General features: G+C 51.8%; 1 protein-coding gene across 1 annotated transcript; it reads right to left on the reverse strand.

Annotated features, from left to right (window-relative positions):
- Positions 1 to 6,973: 6,973 nt before the first annotated feature.
- Positions 6,974 to 27,113, reverse strand: tonsl (tonsoku like, DNA repair protein). The gene is made up of 26 exons (XM_031903754.1): positions 26,770 to 27,113; positions 21,022 to 21,117; positions 20,153 to 20,295; positions 19,832 to 20,015; positions 18,972 to 19,101; positions 18,647 to 18,818; positions 17,211 to 17,325; positions 16,987 to 17,132; positions 16,688 to 16,840; positions 16,281 to 16,406; positions 15,808 to 15,988; positions 15,431 to 15,492; positions 15,256 to 15,345; positions 15,046 to 15,118; positions 14,340 to 14,503; positions 13,958 to 14,081; positions 12,369 to 13,303; positions 11,830 to 11,924; positions 11,598 to 11,754; positions 11,445 to 11,523; positions 10,908 to 11,209; positions 10,663 to 10,834; positions 10,378 to 10,553; positions 10,195 to 10,268; positions 8,446 to 8,579; positions 6,974 to 7,763 (listed from the first exon to the last, which is right to left on the reverse strand). Exons 1-26 carry the CDS (start codon positions 26,789 to 26,791, stop codon positions 7,582 to 7,584), a joined length of 4,287 nt encoding a protein of 1,428 aa, XP_031759614.1. The 5' UTR covers positions 26,792 to 27,113; the 3' UTR covers positions 6,974 to 7,581.
- Positions 27,114 to 27,763: the final 650 nt, after the last annotated feature.

A 27,763-nucleotide genomic window follows, 5' to 3' on the forward strand; every position in this document is an offset into this window, starting at 1 on the left:
TGCCAGGTATAATGATTTACTGGCCTGTCCGACACTCCCAATAACCCCCACACTTTGCATATAAAAGCCCCCCCCCCCAGCTGTTCAGTCTCATCTCCTGGCACGGGGGCCCACCTGCTGGGATTGTGGGGTGTCTGACATGAATCCATTTGTTTCACAGCTTCTCATCTCCCTCCCATTGCCCTCCTCTAATCTGCCCTCTCAACCCCAGGTACCCCTGGAACTATAGCGGGGTGACTGTTACCCCAATGTTTCTATATATCTGTAACCTTGTTATGGGCTAAGGGGGCCCAGCCTGAAGGCCAGTTAGGGGGGGATTTGGGGTGAGTGCTTATTTGTGCCCTGGGTCCCCCTGGAACTATAGCGGGGTGACTGTTACCCCAATGTTTCTATATATCTGTAACCTTATTATGGGCTAAGGGGGCCCAGCCTGAAGGCCAGTTAGGGGGGGATTTGGGGTGAGTGCTTATTTGTGCCCTGGGTACCCCTGGAACTATAGTGGGGTGACTGTTACCCCAATGTTTCTATATATCTGTAACCTTATTATGGGCTAAGGGGGCCCAGCCTGAAGGCCAGTTAGGGGGGGGGATTTGGGGTGAGTGCTTATTTGTGCCCTGGGTACCCCTGGAACTATAGCAGGGTGACTGTTACCCCAATGTTTCTATATATCTGTAACCTTGTTATGGGCTAAGGGGGCCCAGCCTGAAGGCCAGTTAGGGGGGGATTTGGGGTGAGTGCTTATTTGTGCCCTGGGTACCCCTGGAACTATAGCGGGGTGACTGTTACCCCAATGTTTCTATATATCTGTAACCTTGTTATGGGCTAAGGGGGCCCAGCCTGAAGGCCAGTTAGGGGGGGATTTGGGGTGAGTGCTCATTTGTGCCCTGGGTACCCCTGGAACTATAGCAGGGTGACTGTTACCCCAATGTTTCTATATATCTGTAACCTTGTTATGGGCTAAGGGGGCCCAGCCTGAAGGCCAGTTAGGGGGGATTTCATGCAGTTTTTGTCTCCAGTGCTCAAATTGAATATTATTGAATTAGAGTCCATAGAAGAGCGACTAAGCTGATAAAGGGAATGGGCTCAGTTATGGGGAAAGGCTGGCCCAGTTGGGATTGGTTACACGGGGGGGGGGGGGGGGGGGGGGGGGGCAGTTAAGGGGGGGTCACTATATATAAATATATAAGGGGGGGCAGTAATGAAATAGAGAAAGTACAGGGAAGAGCGACTAAGCTGATAAAGGGAATGGGCTCAGTTATGGGGAAAGGCTGGCCCAGTTGGGATTGGTTACACGGGGGGGGGGGGGGGGGGGGGGGCAGTTAAGGGGGGGTCACTATATATAAATATATAAGGGGGGGCAGTAATGAAATAGAGAAAGTACAGGGAAGAGCGACTAAGCTGATAAAGGGAATGGGCTCAGTTATGGGGAAAGGCTGGCCCAGTTGGGATTGGTTACACTGGGGGGGGGGGGCAGTTAAGGGGGGGTCACTATATATAAATATATAAGGGGGGGCAGTAATGAAATAGAGAAAGTACAGGGAAGAGCGACTAAGCTGATAAAGGGAATGGGCTCAGTTATGGGGAAAGGCTGGCCCAGTTGGGATTGGTTACACTGGGGAAGGGGCAGTTAAGGGGGGGGTCACTATATATAAATATATAAGGGGGGGCAGTAATGAAATAGAGAAAGTACAGGGAAGAGCGACTAAGCTGATAAAGGGAATGGGCTCAGTTATGGGGAAAGGCTGGCCCAGTTGGGATTGGTTACACGGGGGGGGGGGGGCAGTTAAGGGGGGGTCACTATATATAAATATATAAGGGGGGGCAGTAATGAAATAGAGAAAGTACAGGGAAGAGCGACTAAGCTGATAAAGGGAATGGGCTCAGTTATGGGGAAAGGCTGGCCCAGTTGGGATTGGTTACACTGGGGAAGGGGCAGTTAAGGGGGGGGGTCACTATATATAAATATATAAGGGGGGGGCAGTAATGAAATAGAGAAAGTACAGGGAAGAGCGACTAAGCTGATAAAGGGAATGGGCTCAGTTATGGGGAAAGGCTGGCCCAGTTGGGATTGGTTACACTGGGGGGGGGGGGCAGTTAAGGGGGGGGTCACTATATATAAATATATAAGGGGGGGCAGTAATGAAATAGAGAAAGTACAGGGAAGAGCGACTAAGCTGATAAAGGGAATGGGCTCAGTTATGGGGAAAGGCTGGCCCAGTTGGGATTGGTTACACTGGGGGGGGGGGGGGCAGTTAAGGGGGGGCAGTAATGAAATAGAGAAAGTACAGGGAAGAGCGACTAAGCTGATAAAGGGAATGGGCTCAGTTATGGGGAAAGGCTGGCCCAGTTGGGATTGGTTACACTGGGGGGGGGGGCAGTTAAGGGGGGGTCACTATATATAAATATATAAGGGGGGGCAGTAATGAAATAGAGAAAGTACAGGGAAGAGCGACTAAGCTGATAAAGGGAATGGGCTCAGTTATGGGGAAAGGCTGGCCCAGTTGGGATTGGTTACACTGGGGAAGGGGCAGTTAAGGGGGGGGGGGGGGTCACTATATATAAATATATAATTGGACCATACAATAAACTCTTTGATGCTTTATTCACCAGTAGACCCTCACAGCAGACAGGAGGAGGAGGGAGGAGGGGGGGTCACACACAAACTCAGAGATACAGGAATTGATTCAAACTGCCCCAGGCCCGTTAAGGGGCATGATCTGCCCCCTCCTAAACCACTTACCTTTTAGGGTGCAGATATTCCCTGAGAAATGTCTGTGGGGGGCCTTGGGCTGGGAAAGAACCCCAAAACATGAAGTCTACGTTTTCTATTCTAATTCTTTGAGCTTTGGTTTAACCAGTGGCCCCCCCCAGCCACAGCAAAGAGAACCCATAGGACGGGTGTCATTTACTGATCCCCCTGGTGTAACTCATGGGTGGGGCCGAGCTACTCAGGGGCAGGATTTAGCTACTCGCTGGCAGGGCCGACATTGCCATTTTATTTCCAACTTTCCTTCATGCTGTTGTTTGCATATATAGCCCATTAGCCAATAAAATGGCAGGGTTTGCACCCAAATACCAAATGGCAGTGGTTAATGGGGCAGAACAATATGCCCCCTACTGACCCAAACTCTGCGGCACACAGGGATCACTGCAACGGAAGGATCCCTTTTATGTGAAGCCACTCCCCCCTCTTGCCCAGAGCCACTATTGGGGGGGCCCTTCCACAAATGCCCCTTCCAGTGACATCACCAAGCCATACCCTTCTAATTGGTGGAGGCAGGACAAGCCGGTTGGCAAGGGGCACCCCCGTAGTTCCCAGCACAGTATATGCTTTTCAAGCTGGGCTTCCAGTAGGATCAGGGAGCATATACTCGAATATAAGCCGAGTTTTTCAGCACCAATAATATGCTGAAAAAGGCACCTCGGCTTATACTCAAGTATATATGGTAATGCGTTCTGCGCTCCCGGGCGTGTGCTCACTTGCACAGACCCACCCCGTGGATGCGTGCGTGCTTTGCTTTGCGCGTCGAGTGACCGGCAGACAGGGGGTGTATGTGCTTTGCGCGTCGAGTGACCGGCAGACAGGGGGTGTATGTGCCTTACGCATCGAGTGACCGGCAGACAGGGGGTGTATGTGCCTTACGCATCGAGTGACCGGCAGACAGGGGGTGTATGTGCGTCGAGAGTGCGGCTGGAGCAGCAGACAGGGGGTGTATGTGCTTTGCGCGTCGAGTGACCGGCAGACAGGGGGTGTATGTGCCTTACGCATCGAGTGACCGGCAGACAGGGGGTGTATGTGCGTCGAGAGTGCGGCTGGAGCAGCAGACAGGGGGTGTATGTGCTTTGCGCGTCGAGTGACCGGCAGACAGGGGGTGTATGTGCGTCAAGTGTGCGGCTGGAGCGGCAGACAGGGGGTGTATGTGCTTTGCGCGTCGAGTGACCGGCAGACAGGGGGTGTATGTGCGTCAAGTGTGCGGCTGGAGCGGCAGACAGGGGGTGTATGTGCTTTGCGCGTCGAGTGACCGGCAGACAGGGGGTGTATGTGCGTCAAGTGTGCGGCTGGAGCGGCAGACAGGGGGTGTATGTGCTTTGCGCGTCGAGTGACCGGCAGACAGGGGGTGTATGCGCGTCGAGTGTGCGGCTGGAGCGGCAGACGGGAGGGGTGTTCGCGTGTTGTGACTACAGGAAAGCAGGTTTTTATATGTTATTCAAGTCTGCAAAGGCCCTTCCCCATTAGTCTCTGGAATATGGATCAATAAAAGGATCTCATCCAATTATAACTGATGGATCAGTGACCTTAGCTGACTTACAGATTTACTTACTATAGAACTGTACAATCCAGACGTTCAATATTACGTACAGGTACACAGCAAGATGCTATTACACATCAGACAGTGGTTCTGACCCTGTGGCCCCTCTCTGGTGGCCCTTCCTCAGGGGCTCAAGCTGAAGGCTATTCATGGTAGGATCAGAGGAGAGTGCCTATTGGTCCCGAGATACTACTGGGAAAAACAAGCTTTAACCAAAGAAGTCTGACAACAACAGCGCAGCCATGCCAAGCTCTATATTGAGTCTGTAAGTTTTCCATCCAGCCCTCAGTGCAGTTTGCAGCATGGGGGGGGGGGGTCAAGAGTGCACCCCCAGGGATCACCCCAGGATCATTTTGTGCCCCTTGGGCCAGATGGAAAAGTGCATTGTCAGGAGGTGCAGCCTGTTCTTAGACTGATGCCACATGCGTATATCGGCTACATGTGCCTGCACCCGAGCGTATCCCATTCATTCGGGTGCAGGCACAAGTAGCAGGCGTAGGGCTGAATTTTCGGCAAGCGCTTTTCCGCTTGCCGAAAAAATCAGCCCTACGCCTGGTGTGGCATCAGCCTTACCTGCAACTTGTTTGCCTCAAACTGTAACGGTCTCTTATTTATGGGCAGTCGTTCCTACGCTCCCTTACAGGGGCCACTAAATCCTACTGATCTGGGATTCACGTTCCACTAGTGGGTTATTATCTAAATCAGCTTTGTTGGTCAGTATGTTGAACATTTTACTGGGTTTGTCTCTGCACATACCTTAAATTTGCTAAGTATCTAAATTATAATATCTAAACATTAAATAAACCCAATAGGGCTGTTCTGCCCCAATAAGGGGTAATTATATCTTAGTTGGGATCAAGTACAGGTACTGTTTTATTATTACAGAGAAAAGGGAATCATTTAACCATGAAATAAACCCAATAGGGCTGTTCTGCCCCAATAAGGGGTAATTATATCTTAGTTGGGATCAAGTACAGGTACTGTTTTATTATTACAGAGAAAAGGGAATCATTTAACCATTAAATAAACCCAATAGGGCTGTTCTGCCCCAATAAGGGGTAATTATATCTTAGTTGGGATCAAGTACAGGTAGTTTTATTATTACAGAGAAAAGGGAATCATTTAACCATTAAATAAACCCAATAGGGCTGTTCTGCCCCAATAAGGGGTAATTATATCTTAGTTGGGATCAAGTACAGGTACTGTTTTATTATTACAGAGAAAAGGGAATCATTTAACCATTAAATAAACCCAATAGGGCTGTTCTGCCCCAATAAGGGGTAATTATATCTTAGTTGGGATCAAGTACAGGTACTGTTTTATTATTACAGGGAAAAGGGAATCATTTAACCATTAAATAAACCCAATAGGACTGTTCTGCCCCCAATAAGGGGTAATTATATCTTAGTTGGGATCAAGTACAGGTACTGTTTTATTATTACAGAGAAAAGGGAATCATTTAACCATGAAATAAACCCAATAGGGCTGTTCTGCCCCAATAAGGGGTAATTATATCTTAGTTGGGATCAAGTACAGGTACTGTTTTATTATTACAGAGAAAAGGGAATCATTTAACCATGAAATAAACCCAATAGGGCTGTTCTGCCCCAATAAGGGGTAATTATATCTTAGTTGGGATCAAGTTCAGGTACTGTTTTATTATTACAGAGAAAAGGGAATCATTTAACCATTAAATAAACCCAATAGAATTGTTTTGCCCCCAATAAGTATTAATTTTATCTTGGAATTAAGGTTCTGGTTTATTATTACACAGAAAAATGTAATAATTTTTTAAAAAGTGAATTATATGATTAAAATGGAGTCTACGGGGGATGGCCTTTCCGTAATTTGGAGCTTTCTGGATGTTTTTTTCAGATAATGGATTCCATACCTGTATGTCAACTTGGGACAATAAGTAAAATAGCTTGGTGATGCAGTAACTAAAGCAGCCTTGTGGATCTTTATCTAAAGCAACTTGGTGGGCAAATGCCTAAAGTAGCCATGCAGTGTCTCTTTATGATCCAAATCATAATCAGTTTGTTCTGTGCAGAATAATTAATAGCAAATTAAACTTGTCAGAAATATCTCAGGAACAGTAGTATGTTTACTAGATCATGTCGTGAGTGAACATTGTACTGTAGTTGCTCCAAGAAACATTTTGTCTTCAAATTCTTCCAAATCAGGTTTGTAAATTGAATTCTCTCAATTTACTGCAGACAGCTTGGTTAGAAAACAACCATTTATACAATTTAGCAATGTAACCGCTTTAAGCCATCAGCAATGTCACCTAACAGTGCCTACATGGGAGTGTCGGGTGTTGAGCATCCTATGGGAATATCTGGGCAGACCACATAGATACTGCGCGCAGGGGTGTTAAAAGAAATGGATGCCTAGGCTTATACTCAAGTCAATAAGTTTTTCCAGGTTTCTTAGGTACCTCGGCTTATATTCAGATCGGCTTATACTCGAGTATATACGGTAATTCACCCCAAACCGCACCCTAATTGCCCTTCAGGTTGGGCCCCTCTAGCTACTCCTTAGGGCCCCCCATAATGCAATATAAACTGAAGTGAGGATGTGAAGCAGAGGTTGTGCCAGGCAGGTGCCCACTTTACCCTACGGGTCAGACCTGACCAAGAACCATCTTCTCAGGGCAACCCAAAGGCATTTCCACAATGGGTTTATTTATATCCAACAGGAAGACACACAAACAAATAAATAGAGACTCACATAAAGGGCGGATCAGCAACTGTCCCCACCCACCCAGCTAAAAATATCAGTATAAAAAAGAGCTGCACATTATACCTGCCAAATAAAACCATATAAATACATGTTATTACACAGCAGCGGCCAGAGGGCGCATAACTGGGACCTGCTGCCACCAATGGAAGCCAGCGAATGAGAGCAGTTGGTGGCGCCACCTCTGGGAGGAGCAGGGATGTTACCAATGTACAAATTTCTCCCTTGGCCCCATTCTCTGTGGGATGTGACACAAAGTACCATTACCCAGAATGCTCCTGGCCTTCATGAGCAATGGGAGGGGCCATTCCAATTTCTCCTTTAGGCATTCGGGAGTTTCTCAGTATAAACTCTCAGGACCTTCACAGCGACTGAAACCCCGAGAAACAACATGGCGGACAGTGTGGCGGACTATCCAAGCACTCTGCCCCCCCCCAGCCCCCGGGGGTCAGTCCTTAGGGGCAAGTTATTACCACGCGGCACGGGAAGGCTCCGAGCGCCAAGCAGCCGCCATTTCTCCCATTCACGTAACTCAGCGGCTCTTGCAGAAGATTTTGTGCTGGCGATTAAGCACGAGGGGGTGCCCGTGCCAGGCCTGTGCCAATGAGTCTCTGTCCATCTTGCTGAGGCAACGGGATGCCAGTCTGAACTCACACAGCGAGGAGGAGATGGCACCCAAACAGGAGGTACTGAGGGGCCCCCGGATACTGCAGCCTGGGGGGCAGAAAAACAGCAGGTCTATGGGGCACTGTATGAAACGCTTTGCCAAACTCCAAGTAGATCCCAACTACTGCCCCCCTGCCCTCCGACTACTGCACCCCCCTGCCCTCCCCACTACTGCTGCTGCTGCTGCTGCACCCCCCCCGCCCTCCCCACTACTGCTGCTGCTGCACCCCCCCCCCCGCCCTCCCCACTACTGCTGCTGCTGCACCCGCCCTCCCCGCTGCACCCCCCCCCGCCCTCCCCACTACTGCTGCACCCCCCCCCGCCCTCCCCACTACTGCTGCACCCCTATTGTCCAAGTTCCTATTCACCTCAGCATAACAAGCTATTCAATCTGTCTGACATGAACTGCCCCCATAAAGCCATGCTGATCGTTACCCATAATGTCATTTTTCAGAACATATCCTAGAATGTGACCCCTTAACAATAATTACTCTTGCCCCACACACCCACAGATGTCAGACTTACTGGCTTATAACTGCCAGGCTGAGACTGTAACCTGTTATTAAAGATAGGAGGAGACAGAGGCTCTGGCCCCGGTACGCTTTCATTTTGCTCAGTGTTTGTTTTCCCTTTCTCTCAGGTTTTTGCCCCTAGTGGTGCAGCTGAGAAGTGCAGAGACTCTGCCCGACCCAAAATCTCTCACACACCTACCTCTCCCTTATTAACTAACCTGCCAGGTTAAGGTCAGCCATTTCTGTGCTCCTCTCGCCAATCCCCTCCAAGAGACATTCCAGACCATCAGCACCAATTCCCGGATTCCCAGACAGGTCTAAAGAGACCAGGGAAGGACAGACAGGGAGACACCTGCCAGATAATTAAATAACAGATTAACATTCTTGCATCATCCATTTTTGTAATGGGTCAGTCCCCCCTAGGCCCAAACTGTACTAATGGCAGTGACGTGTTTATGGGTCAGTCCCCCCTAGGCCCAAACTGTACTAATGGCACCGACGTGTTTATGGGTCAGTCCCCCCTAGGCCCAAACTGTACTAATGGTACCGACGTGTTTATGGGTCGGTCCCCCCTAGGCCCAAACTGTACTAATGGCACCGACGTGTTTATGGGTCGGTCCCCCCTAGGCCCAAACTGTACTAATGGCACCGACGTGTTTATGGGTCGGTCCCCCCTAGGCCCAAACTGTACTAATGGCACCGACGTGTTTATGGGTCAGTCCCCCCTAGGCCCAAACTGTACTAATGGCACCGACGTGTTTATGGGTCAGTCCCCCCTAGGCCCAAACTGTACTAATGGCAGTGACATGTTTATGGGTCAGTCCCCCCTAGACCAAACTGTACTAATGGCAGTGACGTGTTTATGGGTCGGTCCCCCCTAGGCCCAAACTGTACTAATGGCAGTGACATGTTTATGGGTCAGTCCCCCCTAGGCCCAAACTGTACTAATGGCACCGACGTGTTTATGGGTCAGTCCCCCCTAGGCCCAAACTGTACTAATGGCACCGACGTGTTTATGGGTCAGTCCCCCCTAGGCCCAAACTGTACTAATGGCAGTGACGTGTTTATGGGTCGGTCCCGCCCTAGGCCCAAACTGTACTAATGGTACCGACGTGTTTATGGGTCGGTCCACCCTAGGCCCAAACTGTACTAATGGCACCGACGTGTTTATGGGTCGGTCCACCCTAGGCCCAAACTGTACTAATGGCACCGACGTGTTTATGGGTCGGTCCCCCCTAGGCCCAAACTGTACTAATGGCAGTGACGTGTTTATGGGTCGGTCCCCCCTAGGCCCAAACTGTACTAATGGCACCGACGTGTTTATGGGTCAGTCCCCCCTAGGCCCAAACTGTACTAATGGCACCGACATGTTTATGGGTCAGTCCCCCCTAGGCCCAAACTGTACTAATGGTACCGACGTGTTTATGGGTCAGTCCCCCCTAGGCCCAAACTGTACTAATGGCACCGACGTGTTTATGGGTCAGTCCCCCCTAGGCCCAAACTGTACTAATGGCACCGACGTGTTTATGGGTCAGTCCCCCCTAGGCCCAAACTGTACTAATGGCACCGACGTGTTTATGGGTCAGTCCCCCCTAGGCCCAAACTGTACTAATGGCAGTGACGTGTTTATGGGTCAGTCCCCCCTAGGCCCAAACTGTACTAATGGCAGTGACGTGTTTATGGGTCAGTCCCCCCTAGGCCCAAACTGTACTAATGGCAGTGACGTGTTTATGGGTCAGTCCCCCCTAGGCCCAAACTGTACTAATGGCACCGACGTGTTTATGGGTCGGTCCCCCCTAGGCCCAAACTGTACTAATGGTACCGACGTGTTTATGGGTCGGTCCACCCTAGGCCCAAACTGTACTAATGGCACCGACGTGTTTATGGGTCGGTCCACCCTAGGCCCAAACTGTACTAATGGCAGTGACGTGTTTATGGGTCAGTTATGGGTCTGTGGCAGAATTTACCTGGCCAGCTCCAGCGCAGGCCCATCAGTCAGGTGATTGCAGGCGAGGCTCAGATGAGACAAGACACACCCATCCTGTACAATAAGAGCGGAGCAGTGAGAGATCAGTTCCCCAGTTGGGAGCAGGTACTGGCCCAACACATCAGCACCCAATGTGACAGGAGTGGATACACCACACACACACCTGGGAGAGGTATCGCACCAATGGCTCAATCAGAAGCCCCTCCTTATTCCCAGAAGTCACTGCTTGGATGTCCAACCTCGTTAATGTCTCTGGTGCCAGCGTCTTTAGGACAAGTTCCAAACCAGTGGAGCCCAGAGGATTGTGGGATAGAGAGAGGGTCTTCAGGTGGACAGCACCTAGTGACAGAGAAGAGAGCCCCCTACAGCCATCATAAAGTAACAAACTGCCCCTCAGTAGGGCAGGGGCCAAACGAGAATCAGGGTATGAGGTAAGAGGGGGGCTCACCTCGGAAGGCTTCTGCCAGCTGGATGCGGTACTGCTGTAGGAACTTGGCAGAGAGCTGGCACCCCCGTAGGTGTAAAGTGCTGAGTACAGGGCACGAGCGAAGAAGAAGAGCCAGTGGCTGGGACAGACCATTCCCCAGTGGGTTGACACTTAGGTCCAGGTGCTCCAGGCTCTGTTAAAGGGGAAATTAACCATGTTAAATAAGCATCGCTAAGCTAATAGCCTCACACAGAAGCAGCAGTCACCTTAAAGGGGCGGTCCTCCTGTGTTATGTTGGCCAGCTTCCTGATCCCCTCGTGGGTCAGCCGGTTGGAGGACAGATTGAGGTGGGTGAGGTTGGGCATCGTACTTAGCACTGCCAGCAGCTCTGCCGCTTCCGTATCCCCCAGGAGGTTGCCGCTAAGGTGGAGTTGGCGCAGGGAGTTCTGCAGCTTTAAGGCTCGGAGGAGAGGGCCGAGGTCTCGCGGGCGAAGAGACAGGTGGGAAAATGTTAGGCATTGGCTGGATTCCTGCCGCTCCAGGGCTCTTACCAACAGGTGATTCTCCTCTGGGAGGGAAACGGGTCGGACGTCACAGAGGGGGAGGAGAAAGAAAACATAACAGGGAGGAGTCACAATTAAAATCCCACCCATTCCCTTGCTCCCACAAATCTGCATAAACGCCAAGAACAGATACATCTTTCCCAACATGGTCTCTCTCTAACCCCCCCCCCCCCACAATTCTCTGCTGCTTTCTTATCCCACCCCCTGGGAACTCATTATGCACCCTAATAAACTACTCACCCACAGCCAGGCTCTGGCAGGCCTTCCTGTATCGGTCTGTGAGGGGGGGCAGGTCCCACGAATGCACCTCAGCCAGCACCTGTAAGCAGCCACTTTAGTGAGGGAAGAGGGGGTAACACTGAGGCACGGGGCAGCTACAGGGGCAATACTGACCTCCTCATTGCTCTGCAGAACATGCAGGACGAGATCTTGTGGGGCCAGTAGGGCGCCCTCTTTCTTTAGGGTTAGTCGGGGGAGCAGCCCGCAGCTCTGGTAGTAGCGCTGAGCAGCCTCGTCGGCCAACCAGGAGATCTCCCGGGTCTCGCTGTCACTAGGAAGGGAAAGAACGGTCAGAACTCGCAATGCTGGCTCAGTAACATGAGAATCTCCATGTGGGTCTGCTTACCTGTGAGGTATTGGGATTAGGAAGATGTTATCCTGCACCCTGACCCGCACTCTGATTGGTGGAGGCACAGTGGGATTGAGTACTACCCCGGCGGGCTGCAGAATAAAGCAAAATGTGAGTGAGGCACCATGGGATAGAGGGGGTCGGTCTCAGCACAACAGGCCACTATAAAACTGGGTGAATAGAGAGGAGGGGCAAAATAACTAATCTTCTCAGAGTCAGGGGGTAAAAATCTCCACTATAAAGGCCAGAGAGTCACAGCCAGGACCCAACTGCCTCCTCTGCATCTCTCTAACCTGTCAGTCAGCGACTAGAACGGGGCCACTGGGGACAGAACCAATCAGTTTGCAGGGGAGGAACAAACTTCCTGAACAGTTCTGTCCCATGGGGTCCCCTTCAAGTGTCTGTCTGTTAGATTGTAAGCTCCACTGGGTCAGGGACTGATGCTCACGTATAATTTAGGGAGGCACCAAATCCAGAATTTAGTTCAGGATTTGCCGCTAGGGTCATTCCCTAGTGGGACCCCCCTGACTGCCCACCTGTAGAATAACGGGGCTCAGAAGTCCTGAGGAGTCTTTAGCCGAGCCCAGCCCCCTAGTGGGGGCGCTCTCCTGCACTCGGGGAATAAAAGCGTTGTTCTGTACGGAGTTTTTGGTCCTTCCCACAACCGTCCTGTCCACTATTTGGGTCAGCTTGGTCTGGCGCGACCTCTTATTGGATACAGAGAGGGAACGCATTGGCTGCTTCTCCCTGACACGAGAGAGTTGGGCTGGCGCTTCTGTCTCTTGGCTGCTAACTGGCGATTCCTCCTCCTCAATGCTCTGCGTAAACGTGCGCTGTCTCTTTCTGCTGCGCGGCGTCTCCTGGAGGTCATCTTCCAGCCAATCATCATCAAGGTACTCCTCTGATGGTACCAGAGCCATCTTGGATAGAGTGTCTGGAGTAGAGCTGATTGGCTGTGCCAGAGACTGAGTGAGTAGGCGGGACTTAGCACTGCCCAAATCCCTGATGGCTTTCTGGTACTGCTCCATGCCGCAGTCGGGCGCCCTAATCTGGTGAACTGGAGGGAAAGGTGGATTCTCTGCCTCAGTTTCATCTAAATGTTCTCTCCCCAAAGCAGAGTCTGCTAAGGGCCTTTTCCCCTCAAATCGGGGCCTCTTTTTCACAGGTTTTAATGGAGTCAAGAGCTGTTCAAATGTTTCTGTACTAAAACCCATGTCCCCCCCAGCCCGGGGGCTTGCGCAGATAGGGGGAGACGTGTCCACAAAGTCATCCTGCTCCTCTTCTAGGGCTGAGAGTTGGATATTGCTGGGTCGGGTTGCCCTGTCGTTCCTCCTTCGCTCTCTCTGGGGTACAGTCCGTTGTGGATCAGCCCTAGAATCCCAGGAAGGAGCCAGCGAATCAGGCTGCGAGCCCTCAGCATCAAACAGCTCGCTGTCCTGTAGGCTCTCGGGCCGAGAAGGGGCCGCAGCCACTGCAGAAAACAAGAAGGCATTGAATATTCCCCAACCAGAGGTAGAGGGGGGTTATCCGCACTCATGGGGTCTTCACCCTACTGCGACTGCTACAACACCTTAAAGGGGAACTAAACCCTATAAATGAATATGACTGGAAATGCCACATTTTATATACTAAACCGACTGCACTAGCCACTAGTAGTAACGATATAGGTCTTTACAGTTGTCACAGGAGCTCCCCATCTTGGTTTCTCTGTCTGGGACACTGCACATGCTCAGTGGGCCCTGGGCAGCCGGTGAGAAGCTGAGCTTAGGGGTCTTCGCAAATAATCGAGCAGAAAATAAGGCTGGTCTGTCATATAAACTGAACACGGATGATTATTAAATTGTGATGCTAATTGCACTGGTTTTAGAGCTGCAATATAATGTGAATCTGAATGAATTACTAATCAGCCTCATATGGTTACATTTAGATTCTATATATACAGTATATTGTGAGAAGAAGTATATTGAGATAGGAAGAAGATGGGGGCTACTGGGGCATCTTTGGGGGCACAGATCTTCCCTGCTAAAGGGCAGCGGTTGCCTTGGGCTGGTCCTAAAGCCTTTAGTTCTCCTTTAATCAACTCCAACACCGAGCGTGCACCCCCAGCTGCTCCCCAATATCTTACCCCGGCCGGCCAGAGCTTCCCGCAGAAGGCTTTCCGTTTCCTTGCAGTTCTGCCTGGTTTCCTGATCCAGATGTTTCCCATAGGTACCGATCCAATCCTGGAGGCTTCCCAGAGGGGCGACTCCCTAAAGGAAATGCCAGATTATTGGTCAAACCAGTTTCTACTGTGGCCAAATCCCAGACCTGCCCAGCACAACCCCACTGCTTTCCTTCAGCGCTGCACTCCCTATACCATAGCGTCATGTACCAGAATCCCCAACCCAGCGATATTTAGCAGCAGCGAGAGCATTACTTTAACCTTTACAGCACAATCACTGACAATATTGAGCAACTAAAAAGGAAGTGATGTAATAACACAGGAAGTGATCTAACAGTCAACACACCTTGGCATTCTTCAGGGTCACAGATGCACCTCGGCGAATCAGTAACTGGGCCACGTGGAAGTTGCCACTGGACAGGGCATCATGAAGGGGGGTGATCCCCTCACACAAAGGCCCCCCAGGATCATTAATGTTGGCCCCTTTTTCCAAGAGAAGTTCCACGATCTCTGGAGAGAGGAAGGGACAGGAGTCGTCACTATAACTGTTCCGTAAAGGGGTGGTTCACCTTTTAGTAAATTTTTACTATGAGATAGAGAGTGATATTCTGAGAAAATTTGCAATTGGTCTTCATTTTTTTATAATTGGTAGCTTTTGAATTATTTTACTTTTTGTCTTTGATTTATGTTCAGCAGTAATCTGGTTGCTAGGGTCCAATTTAGCTTAATGACCAGGGAGTGGTTTGAGAGAGTGACTGATACATGAATAGTAGAGGGGCTAAATAGATAAAATAAGTATTAATAAGTAGAAATAACACTGGAGCCTCCCAGAGCAATAGGTTTTGGCTGCCGGGGTCGGTGACGCCTATTTAAAAGCTGGAAAGAGGCAGAAGAAGGTGGTAAATAATTCAGAATTAAGATAAAAAAAAACAAAGACCAATTGAAAAGTTACTTAGAACTGGCCATTTTATAGCACATTCAAAGTTAATTTAAAGGTAAACTATCACTTCAATATATCCTGCCTTAATTCCTTCGATTTATCTTTATCATACCCAAGTGGCCATGGTTAGCAGCTTCGTGGAGGGGGGTCCAACCGCAGTAATCTCTGGGGGACAGAGGATGGCCCTGTAAGGGAGCGAAAACAATCAGGAAAAGCACAGAATGCCAATCACATAACAGGAGAAAACATTGTTTGTTCAATCGTCCTACAGACTAATGGCGGCCATACCGGGGGGCCAACCTGGCACAGAAAGGGGTCCTACCTTCTCTATTAAGGTCTTGACAAGCTTGGCGTTGCCTTCAATACAGGCGCGGTGCAGCACCGTCTCACCCTTCTCATTACGCCGGTTCCACTGCCAGACAAAGAAGCACAAAAGTAAGTGACCCTTAGAGCTTGCAATCCCCTTACAACCCATCATTCCTTGGGCACAGTCTTACCCGGTTTACTCTTCTCTTGCCAGGAACTAATTTTTCATACCCTTCCAGATCCTCGTCATCCTCTGCACAGAAGTGAAATTTCATGAGAAATAAATTAACTTTCCAGTTCACAATAAAACAAACCGCAGAGAAGGCTGAATGTTAGTAATAGTGCCCCTTGTGGGTAAATGGATCAGGGTAATGAATGCCGCTGCCTGTGTAACAAATGATAATAAAGGGGCAGTACAGCGTTTCATTGGGCTTGTGATGAATGAAAAAGGGGGTAGGAGGGAATAACCGGCACGGCAATAACTACATTGGGGGAAATAATGGCACAAGCAAAGGAACATATGAGCTGAGCTGGCAGACATGGGCACTAAAGAAAGGCGGAGTCTCACCGCTCTGCGACAGTTCCAAGTCACTCTCCTGCAGGGGCTCACTATTCTCCATCTCCTCCTCTTCCTCGCTGCTCTCCCCGCCAGGGCCTGAACACAGCTCCTGTAGTTTTGCCTCTGTGTCGCCCACTTCTGGGTCCCCCAACTTCTCCTGCACGGCCAGCAGTTGGCGGAGAACCTTCCTCTGGGAAACAGCAGCACATAGACCCACTGAGTTATAAAAGGCAAGGCAGCACCCAAAGGAGTACAGCAGGAGTAGCACTATGAGAGCTCAGGGTTACATAACTACAAACCAAAAGCCCCATCCCATCACATCATACCCCAGAGAAACCCCCTTTGCAGACTCATGACTGTAGCTCTATTGCCCAGAGATAGAGGCACAAAGATGATTCTCTAATTGTGCACGGACACCACAGGTGCAGATGAGCACAAAGGGGCACAATAAGTGTCATTTGCAGTGGGTGAGCACTACTTACCTGCAGCGCAGCCTCTCCTGCCCGCTGGGCGCACTGCAATGCATTGGAAAGGCAACTCTGTATGTCGGTGTGCCTTCGCCCATCCTCCTCATAAGATTGAGCAATGTTCATCCAAGTCTTGCATTCCTGGGGAGGGACAGAGGGACAGTTTGAACACAGGTTGGATGTCTGCTTCAAAATAAGCCAATGAGTAGCATGGGGCTGCAATATGTTGTCACCTAGACTGCCACAGAATGGGTCACAAAGTAAAGAGAGGGAGCTTCATTGCCTGTCTGTCTATTCATAGCAATGGTCCAGAAAGGACAATTTCACACAGGCTGCGACAACAGCACCCTCAGGTCTGACTCTGCTCAATACTATAGAAATGTTGTGTGAAAGGCAGGGCCACGCTTCCTCGAGTTCCGTACCTCAGATGGATTTCCCTTCCTCAGTTCCAGCTCGGCCCGGTAATGCTTCACAGCCTGTACGTGGTCCTTAAGGTCAGTAAAGGTGGTGGCTAAGGATACGTGTATAACAGCCAGTTCCCGCTCCGGCCTTCCCAGCGTCTCAGCGCAGTTCAGCTGGTACAAGGGGAGAAATATAAGCAGCAGAACAAGATGGCAGCAGGTTCTGAGAGGCACAGGGGAACGGCCTGTTTAGCACAGTAACCATGGCCATAGGGCAGTAACACTATACAGCAATGGAATTGTGGGTTTGTGGTACCTACCTGCATTCTGTAGTCCTCTATGGCTCTTGTGTAGCAGCCAACTTTACAATACAGGTCCCCGAGCTGCTCATACAGACACAGCGCCCCCTGCTGATCCTCTTCGCTCAGCTCAGACAGGGACTCCTCCAGGCGGCAACCTCTGATGGCTGCAGGGAAGGAGCAGGGAGGTCACTCGTGGCACTAAAGGCAAATAGGAAGCATCTGGGGGTGCCCTGAGCTTTTACCGTATTTAAGGTTCCTGCGCACGATATCTCTGTCCGTCAGATCCCGAGAGCCCAGGAGGAAGGATTTCTTAAGGGAACGTTTTCCAGCAGATAAATCCCCCAGGGTCAGTAACGCCTGAAAGAGATCAGATATGATGCATGAAGTGCAGCCATTCAGGTCCCAAGTTTGTTTGTTTTCAAGGTTATGTTTATTGATTTTTATATTTCCTACCAACAAATAACAATTTAAGTATAACAATAGACGGTGTTTGACAACGTACATCCACATTAGGGGGGACATCTTTACAATTGAAGGGGAAATAATTCCAAATTCTTTTCTATTGTGTTTGTCAAGCAAAATAAACTTCACTTACACTGTATAAACTATTTATATCTTGTTTGGTTCAGTCTTGGAATTACACAGGTACAGCCAGCAGGCCGGCGCCATGTTGTGAGCACTGTTATTAAGTTTTATATTCCCCCAAAATCTTGTGTACCAGAATGGGGGACCTGATGCCCATGCACTGGCTACACAATTACATGGTGAGGAAGGAGGGGGAAAGCGAGAGCTGAATGGGAATTAATTGGCTGCCTAAGGCATAGAGGCGGGACAGGCAATATATGATTGACAGCTGGGATTTTTAAATGCCTTTATAATGGGTACGGATGTGCTAAGAAATATTTTTAAGGCTTTATCCTACAATTTCAGGCTGAACGTACAACCGATTTCCCAACGTTGGTCGGAAGAAGACTTAAATATGTAGGTGTGTGGGCAGCTTCAGCAATACCAGGGTGGGGGCAAGAGGAACAATAAGCCCAGTAAGTGGCTGATTTCTTCTATAACCCATGTCCAAACATTCTGAGCATGGGGGCAATGCCAGACTGGGTGTAAGCTGTATAGTCTGTGTGACTGCACTTGGGGCAGATGTCTGGGTTTATCGAGTGCAGCCTGTGGGGGAATATGTTCTGTGCAAATATCTGAATTGATTTATCTTTAGAGCTGATCAGTGCCCTATTGTGTGTTTCCAAAATGTTATTCCACATTCCTTTTGTAAGGTGTGTCCCTTAAGCTGACCATACACGCACCAATGATATTGCAGGAAACCTCGTTTGTACGATATTCGGTGCGTGTATGGCAAGTCGGCGAGTCAATCGCAGGAGGCTGCTGATATCGGTCGACTCGCCGATCGGCCAGGTTAAAAGATTAAAATCTGCCATCAGGGCTGAATCGGCAAAAGGAGGTAGAAATCCTATTGTTTCTCCTTATCTGCCTGTTTCAGCCCTGAAGGTTAGTGGCGGATTTAACGATCTTTCTCGCAACTGATGGTCGCACAAAAGATCGCAAATCGCCACGTGTGTGGCCACCTTTAGCCATTGCTTCTATGTCGGCAGCTCTATCCTTTCTGCTGCCCAATACAATCGATTATTTCACCCAGGAACACACAAACGCCCCCTACCTGCCCAATGCTGCTGTAGCATTCACTCTCCATGTGTTTGTCGCGCATACGGCGGGCGCACTCTCGAGCTGCCTCCCAGCACCTAATGGCCTTGGAATGCTCCTTATTGCGCATATGGATGCCAGCCAGGGTGAAGTTGGCTCGGTACAGGTCCTCGTACAGCTGGTTCTGCCTGCGAGAGGGCACAGAAGGGGAGATGAGCATTAGCCACGGATAGAGCTCACTGACTAAAGCCACACACTCTAATACACACACACACACAAAAGGGAGGGACTGGCGTGTGGGAGAGATAATGAGCTGAGAGGGATCTGGCTGGGAGACTTACTCAGATATGAAGACACTTTTCCGGATGTAGAAGCTGCACTTGTCAGTCCTTCTCAGCTGATCATAAAGGAGCCCCAGGTTCAGGTACAGTCGGGCTCGCATCTCATTTAGCTCTCGCACACAGACCTTTCCTAAGTGACAGAGAGAGATCCCCCTCAATGCAAAGATTAGCCCCTCCCACCCTATCATTCTAACATGCAGTGCAAGGATTAGCCCCTCCCACCCTATCATCCTGAGTTATAATGCAAGAATTAGCTCCTCCCACCCTATCATCCCGAGTTATAATGCAAGAATTAGCCCCTCCCACCCTATCATCCTGTGGTACAGTGCAAGGATTAGCCCCTCCCACCATACTATCCTGCGTTACAGTGCAAGGATTAGCCCCTCCCCCATACTATCCTGCGTTACAGTGCAAGGATTAGCCCCTCCCCCATACTATCCTGCGTTACAGTACAAGGATCAGCCCCCGTACGGTGTTAGCCCCATCAACATTTTATCCATTAGAACAAAGGGCAAGTTACCCCCATGAGCAATAGTGCAAGGATTAGCCCCTCCCACCATACTATCCTGTACTACAGTGCAAGGATTAGCCCCTCCCACCATACTATCCTGTACTACAGTGCAAGGATTAGCCCCACCCACCATACTATCCTGCGTTACAGTGCAAGGATTAGCCCCCCCCCCCGTACTATCCTGCGTTACAGTACAAGGATCAACCCCCGTACGGTGTTAGCCCCGTCAACATTTTATCCATTAGAACAAAGGGCAAGTTACCCCCATGAGCAATAGTGCAAGGGGCAGCCGCGACACACCCCTCCCTCACAATGGATTCGGTAGAACCCCAGAGGCTCCGCCCCTTACCCTCCAGCCTTTCATCCACAATGGCCAGGCTCTTCAGGAAAGCCTCCTCCGCCGGCCCCTTGGCTTCCTCGGCACGGCCAGCGTCACACATATACAGGTAGGTGCGGCCAATGGTAGCCAGGGCTCTCTGCTCCTCGATATCAGAAGAGACAGAACGGGCCAAATCCAAATGGAGCTTCTGGTGCTGTAAGGAAATGGGGGGACATGAAAAGAAATGGTCCCGCTGCCAAATGTGGTCTCTGCGTTGTGGGGTCCCACACAGGCATTCTGCACACTGACCCCCACAGAATAGGAGCCATGTACCCCAGTACCAACACTTACCTTCAGAGCTGCTTCAAAGTTCCCCAACTCAGCAAAACACTCTCCAATTTTCCGGTTGGCCACAGCACAGCCAATCACATCGCTTAAACCCTCACAGATCATCCGCTCCTGGCGGTGCTCCTCTATAGCCTCCCGAAAGCACCCTAACGAGAATGCAAAGGGGGGTGCGTTACTCAAGCCCTTTGTTCTACCTGGGTCACTCCCTGATGCACAACATTCACAAGAAAAAGTCAGTGGGATGGGGGGCAGTACTGACGGGGGGGGGTGCTATTTGCAATTGGTCTTCATTTTGTATTGTTTTTGACTCAGAGTTCCCTGTATAACTCAGCCTGCAGCCTTGTGCCTTTATATGGGGGGCACAGAACCCCTCAGTGACTGCTAATATCCTTATCATTTACAGTAGGGGGTACATTATCCCTTATAATACATGAGTGATACTCAGAGTTCCCTGTATAACTCAGCCTGCAGCCTTGTGCCTTTATATGGGGGGCACAGAACCCCTCAGTGACTGCTAATATCCTTATCATTTACAGTAGGGGGTACATTATCCCTTATAATACATGAGTGATACTCAGAGTTCCCTGTATAACTCAGCCTGCAGCCTTGTGCCTTTATATGGGGGGCACAGAACCCCTCAGTGACTGCTAATATCCTTATCATTTACAGTAGGGGGTACATTATCCCTTATAATACATGAGTGATACTCAGAGTTCCCTGTATAACTCAGCCTGCAGCCTTGTGCCTTTATATGGGGGGCACAGAACCCCTCAGTGACTGCTAATATCCTTATCATTTACAGTAGGGGGTACATTATCCCTTATAATACATGAGAGATATTTAGATACAGTCCCACACAGAGGGTTACTCACCATTCCGCGCCAGCAGCTCCCCCAGTTGGTTACACACAGACGCCTCCTCCTTTAAATTGTGAGACCTCTGAGCTTTGCATTTTGCCTTTTCTAATTCTGGGGCAAAAGGACAAAAAAGTCAGAAATCTGTCCATGTAGGGGCTAATCTCCCGTATCAGTCGGTATATGGGGGGCTGATCTCCCGTATCAGTCGGTATATGGGGGGCTGATCTCCCGTATCAGTCGGTATATGGGGGGCTGATCTCCCGTATCAGTCGGTATATGGGGGGCTGATCTCCCGTATCAGTCGGTATATGGGGGGCTGATCTCCCGTATCAGTCGGTATATGGGGGGCTGATCAGTCGGTATATGGGGGGCTGATCAGTCGGTATATGGGGGGCTGATCAGTCGGTATATGGGGGGCTGATCAGTCGGTATATGGGGGGCTGATCAGTCGGTATATTGGGGGGCTGATCAGTCGGTATATGGGGGGCTGATCAGTCGGTATATGGGGGCTGATCAGTCGGTATATGGGGGGCTGATCAGTCGGTATATGGGGGGCTGATCAGTCGGTATATGGGGGCTGATCAGTCGGTATATGGGGGGCTGATCAGTCGGTATATGGGGGGCTGATCAGTCGGTATATGGGGGCTGATCAGTCGGTATATGGGGGGCTGATCAGTCGGTATATGGGGGGCTGATCAGTCGGTATATGGGGGGCTGATCAGTCGGTATATGGGGGGCTGATCAGTCGGTATATGGGGGGCTGATCTCCCGGTATATGGGGGCTGATCTCCCGTATGCATCCGGTATATGGGGGGCTGATCTCCCGTATCAGTCGGTATATGGGGGCTGATCTCCCGTATCAGTCGGTATATGGGGGGCTGATCTCCCGTATCAGTCGGTATATGGGGGGCTGATCTCCCGTATCAGTCGGTATATGGGGGGCTGATCTCCCGTATCAGTCGGTATATGGGGGGCTGATCTCCCGTATCAGTCGGTATATGGGGGGCTGATCTCCCGTATCAGTCGGTATATGGGGGGCTGATCTCCCGTATCAGTCGGTATATGGGGGGCTGATCTCCCGTATCAGTCGGTATATGGGGGCTGATCTCCCGTATCAGTCGGTATATGGGGGGCTGATCTCCCGTATCAGTCGGTATATGGGGGCTGATCTCCCGTATCAGTCGGTATATGGGGGCTGATCTCCCGTATCAGTCGGTATATGGGGGGCTGATCTCCCGTATCAGTCGGTATATGGGGGGCTGATCTCCCGTATCAGTCGGTATATGGGGGGCTGATCTCCCGTATCAGTCGGTATATGGGGGGCTGATCTCCCGTATCAGTCGGTATATGGGGGGCTGATTCTCCCGTATCAGTCGGTATATGGGGGGCTGATCTCCCGTATCAGTCGGTATATGGGGGGCTGATCTCCCGTATCAGTCGGTATATGGGGGGCTGATCTCCCGTATCAGTCGGTATATGGGGGGCTGATCTCCCGTATCAGTCGGTATGTGGGGGGCTGATCTCCCGTATCAGTCGGTATGTGGGGGGCTGATCTCCCGTATCAGTCGGTATGTGGGGGGCTGATCTCCCGTATCAGTCGGTATGTGGGGGGCTGATCTCCCGTATCAGTCGGTATGTGGGGGGCTGATCTCCCGTATCAGTCGGTATGTGGGGGGCTGATCTCCCGTATCAGTCGGTATGTGGGGGGCTGATCTCCCGTATCAGTCGGTATGTGGGGGGCTGATCTCCCGTATCAGTCGGTATGTGGGGGGCTGATCTCCCGTATCAGTCGGTATGTGGGGGGCTGATCTCCCGTATCAGTCGGTATGTGGGGGGCTGATCTCCCGTATCAGTCGGTATGTGGGGGGGCTGATCTCCCGTATCAGTCGGTATGTGGGGGGCTGATCTCCCGTATCAGTCGGTATGTGGGGGCTGATCTCCCGTATCAGTCGGTATGTGGGGGGCTGATCTCCCGTATCAGTCGGTATGTGGGGGGCTGATCTCCCGTATCAGTCGGTATGTGGGGGGCTGATCTCCCGTATCAGTCGGTATGTGGGGGGCTGATCTCCCGTATCAGTCGGTATGTGGGGGGCTGATCTCCCGTATCAGTCGGTATGTGGGGGGCTGATCTCCCGTATCAGTCGGTATATGGGGGGCTGATCTCCCGTATCAGTCGGTATATGGGGGGCTGATCTCCCGTATCAGTCGGTATATGGGGGGCTGATCTCCCGTATCAGTCGGTATATGGGGGGCTCGATCAGTCGGTATATGGGGGCTGGATCAGTCGGTATATGGGGGGCTGATCAGTCGGTATATGGGGGGCTGATCAGTCGGTATATGGGGGCTGATCAGTCGGTAATGGGGGGCTGATCAGTCGGTATATGGGGGGCTGATCAGTCGGTATATGGGGGCTGATCAGTCGGTATATGGGGGCTGATCAGTCGGTATATGGGGGGCTGATCAGTCGGTATATGGGGGCTGATCAGTCGGTATATGGGGGGCTGATCAGTCGGTATATGGGGGCTGATCAGTCGGTATATGGGGGGCTGATCAGTCGGTATATGGGGGCTGATCAGTCGGTATATGGGGGGCTGATCAGTCGGTATATGGGGGGCTGATCAGTCGGTATATTATGGGGGGCTGATCAGTCGGTATATGGGGGGCTGATCAGTCGGTATATGGGGGCTGATCAGTCGGTATATGGGGGGCTGATCAGTCGGTATATGGGGGGCTGATCAGTCGGTATATGGGGGGCTGATCAGTCGGTATATGGGGGGCTGATCAGTCGGTATAGGGGGCTGATTCAGTCGGTATATGGGGGGCTGATCAGTCGGTATATGGGGCTATCAGTCGGTTGGGGGGCTGATCAGTCGGTATATGGGGGGCTGATCAGTCGGTATATGGGGGGCTGATCAGTCGGTATATGGGGGGCTGATCAGTCGGTATATGGGGGGCTGATCAGTCGGGTATATGGGGGGCTGATCAGTCGGTATATGGGGGCTGATCAGTCGGTATATGGGGGGCTGATCAGTCGGTATATGGGGGGCTGATCAGTCGGTATATGGGGGGCTGATCAGTCGGTATATGGGGGGGGCTGATCAGTCGGTATATGGGGGGCTGATCAGTCGGTATATGGGGGGCTGATGCAGTCGGTATATGGGGGGCTGATCAGTCGGTAATGGGGGGTGATCAGTCGGTATTGGGGGCTGATCAGTCGGTATATGGGGGGCTGATCAGTCGGTATATGGGGGGCTGATCAGTCGGTATATGGGGGGGCTGATCATCGGGTATATGGGGGCTGATCAGTCGGTATATGGGGGGCTGATCAGTCGGTAATTGGGGGGCTGATCAGTCGGTATATGGGGGCTGATCAGTCGGTATTATGGGGGGCTGATCAGTCGGTATATGGGGGGCTGATCAGTCGCGTATATGGGGGGCTGATCAGTCGGTATATGGGGGCTGATCAGTCGGTATATGGGGGGCTGATCAGTCGGTATATGGGGGCTGATCAGTCGGTATATGGGGGGCTTGATCAGTCGGTATATGGGGCTGATCAGTCGGTATATGGGGGCTGATCAGTCGGTATATGGGGGGCTGATCAGTCGGTATATGGGGGGCTGATCAGTCGGTATATGGGGGGCTGATCAAGTCGGTATATGGGGGCTGATTCAGTCGGTATATGGGGGGCTTGATCAGTCGGTATATGGGGGGCTGATCAGTTCGTATATGGGGGGCTGATCAGTCGGTATATGGGGCTGATCAGTCGTATATGGGGGGCTGATCAGTCGGTATATGGGGGCTGATCAGTCGGTATATGGGGGGCTGATCAGTCGGTATATGGGGGGCTGATCAGTCGGTATATGGGGGCTGATCAGTCGGTATATGGGGGGCTGATCAGTCGGTAATGGGGGCTGATCAGTCGGTATTGGGGGCTGATCAGTCGGTATATGGGGGCTGATCAGTCGGTATATGGGGGCTGATCAGTCGGTATATGGGGGCTGATCAGTCGGTATATGGGGGGCTGATCAGTCGGTATATGGGGGGCTGATCAGTCGGTATATGGGGGGCTGATCAGTCGGTATATGGGGGCTGATCAGTCGGTATATGGGGGGCTGATCAGTCGGTATATGGGGGGCTGATCAGTCGGTATATGGGGGGCTGATCAGTCGGTATATTGGGGGCTGATCAGTCCGGTATATGGGGGGCTGATCAGTCGGTATATGGGGGGCTGATCAGTCGGTATATGGGGGGCTGATCAGTCGGTATATGGGGGGCTGATCAGTCGGTATATGGGGGGCTGATCAGTCGGTATATGGGGGGCTGATCAGTCGGTATATGGGGCTGATCAGTCGGTATATGGGGGGCTGATCAGTCGGTATATGGGGGCTGATCAGTCGGTATATGGGGCTGATCAGTCGGTATATGGGGGGTGATCAGTCGGTATATGGGGGCTGATCAGTCGGTATATGGGGGGCTGATCAGTCGGTATATGGGGGGCTGATCAGTCGGTATATGGGGGGCTGATCAGTCGGTATATGGGGGCTGATCAGTCGGTATATGGGGGGCTGATCAGTCGGTATATGGGGGGCTGATCAGTCGGTATATGGGGGGCTGATCAGTCGGTATATGGGGGGCTGATCAGTCGGTATATGGGGGGCTGATCAGTCGGTATATGGGGGGCTGATCAGTCGGTATATGTGGGCTGATCAGTCGGTATATGGGGGGCTGATCAGTCGGTATATGGGGGGGCTGATCAGTCGGTATATGGGGGGCTGATCAGTCGGTATATGGGGGGCTGATCAGTCGGTATATGGGGGGCTGATCAGTCGGTATATGGGGGGCTGATCAGTCGGTATATGGGGGGCTGATCAGTCGGTATATGGGGGCTGATCAGTCGGTATATGGGGGTGATCAGTCGGTATATTGGGGGCTGATCAGTCGGTATATGGGGGGCTGATCAGTCGGTATATGGGGGGCTGATCAGTCGGTATATGGGGGGCTGATCAGTCGGTATTTGGGGGCTGATCAGTCGGTATATGGGGGGCTGATCAGTCGGTATATGGGGGTGATCAGTCGGTATATGGGGGGCTGATCAGTCGGTATATGGGGGCTGATCAGTCGGTATATGGGGGGCTGATCAGTCGGTATATGGGGGGCTGATCAGTCGGTATATGGGGGGGCTGATCAGTCGGTATATGGGGGGCTGATCAGTCGGTATATGGGGGGCTGATCAGTCGGTATATGGGGGCTGATCAGTGGGGGCTGATCAGTCGGTATATGGGGGGCTGATCAGTCGCAGTCGGTATATGGGGGGGCTGATCAGTCGGTATATGGGGGGCTGATCAGTCGGTATATGGGGGGCTGATCAGTCGGTATATGGGGGGCTGATCAGTCGGTATATGGGGGGCTGATCAGTCGGTATATGGGGGGCTGATCAGTCGGTATATGGGGGGCTGATCAGTCGGTATATGGGGGGCTGATCAGTCGGTATATGGGGGGCTGATCAGTCGGTATATGGGGGGCTGATCAGTCGGTATATGGGGCTGATCGTCGGTATATGGGGGGCTGATCAGTCGGTATATGGGGGGCTGATCAGTCGGTATATGGGGGGCTGATCAGTCGGTATATGGGGGGCTGATCAGTCGGTATATGGGGGGCTGATCAGTCGGTATATGGGGGGCTGATCAGTCGGTATATGGGGGGCTGATCAGTCGGTATATGGGGGGCTGATCAGTCGGTATATGGGGGGGGGGCGGTACTCACGCCGGATTTCCCGCTCACTCATTCTCAGCCCGGTGCCGGTGCCGGTGCCGGTGCCGGTGCCGGTCACACAGTTCCCAGTTACTAATCGGACCGCAGGTGACGTCAGAGCGTCTCAATCACGTGACTTTCGGCGCTTTATTCAAATGAGGAGTTTTTCCCGCCCCGTGAAACTATTTATAACGGGAGCGGCACTGCCCCGGGGCTGCTGAGAGGGTTCGTTCAGCTACACACGGACTCCTGAGGGAATCGGTACAACATTGCTACTGGCAGGGAAATGGGAGATTTGGCTCCACACAATATCCCGGGTCTCTGGCAGAGATGGGCGGGGTTATACAAGCGCTGTACTTGTGCCGGGGCATGATGGGAAATTAGCTTCGTTAACATAGCGATATCGCGCAAGGCATGTCGGGATTTGTAGTTCCTTAGGGTTCCTGTGAGGAGCGCAGGGGCTTGTACATTCCCGGGATTCTGCCGGGAGGTGATACGTTTGGGGCAGGGGGAGAGTGTGTCTGGCACCCCCGGGGGGGGGAGAGTGTGTCTGGCACCCCGGGGGGGGAGAGTGTGTCTGGCACCCCGGGGGGGGGGGAGAGTGTGTCTGGCACCCCGGGGGGGGGGAGAGTGTGTCTGGCACCCCGGGGGGGGGAGAGTGTGTCTGGCACCCCGGGGGGGGGAGAGTGTGTCTGGCACCGGGGGGGGGGGGGGGGGGGGGGGGGGGGAGAGTGTGTCTGGCACCGGGGGAGGGGGCAGGGGGAGAGTGTGTCTGGCACCCCGGGGGGGGGGGGGGGAGAGTGTGTCTGGCACCGGGGGGAGGGAGAGTGTGTCTGGCACCCGCGGGGGGAGAGTGTGTCTGGCACCGGGGGGGGGGGGGGAGAGTGTGTCTGGCACCGGGGGGGGGGGGGGGGGGGGGGGAGAGTGTGTCTGGCACCCCGCGGGCGGGGGGGGTGGGAGGAGTGTGTCTGGCGGGCACCGGGCGGGCGGCGAGGTGTGTCTGCGC

This window comes from Xenopus tropicalis, chromosome 6 (genome assembly GCF_000004195.4).
Source record: "Xenopus tropicalis strain Nigerian chromosome 6, UCB_Xtro_10.0, whole genome shotgun sequence".
Classification (NCBI taxonomy): domain Eukaryota; kingdom Metazoa; phylum Chordata; class Amphibia; order Anura; family Pipidae; genus Xenopus; species Xenopus tropicalis.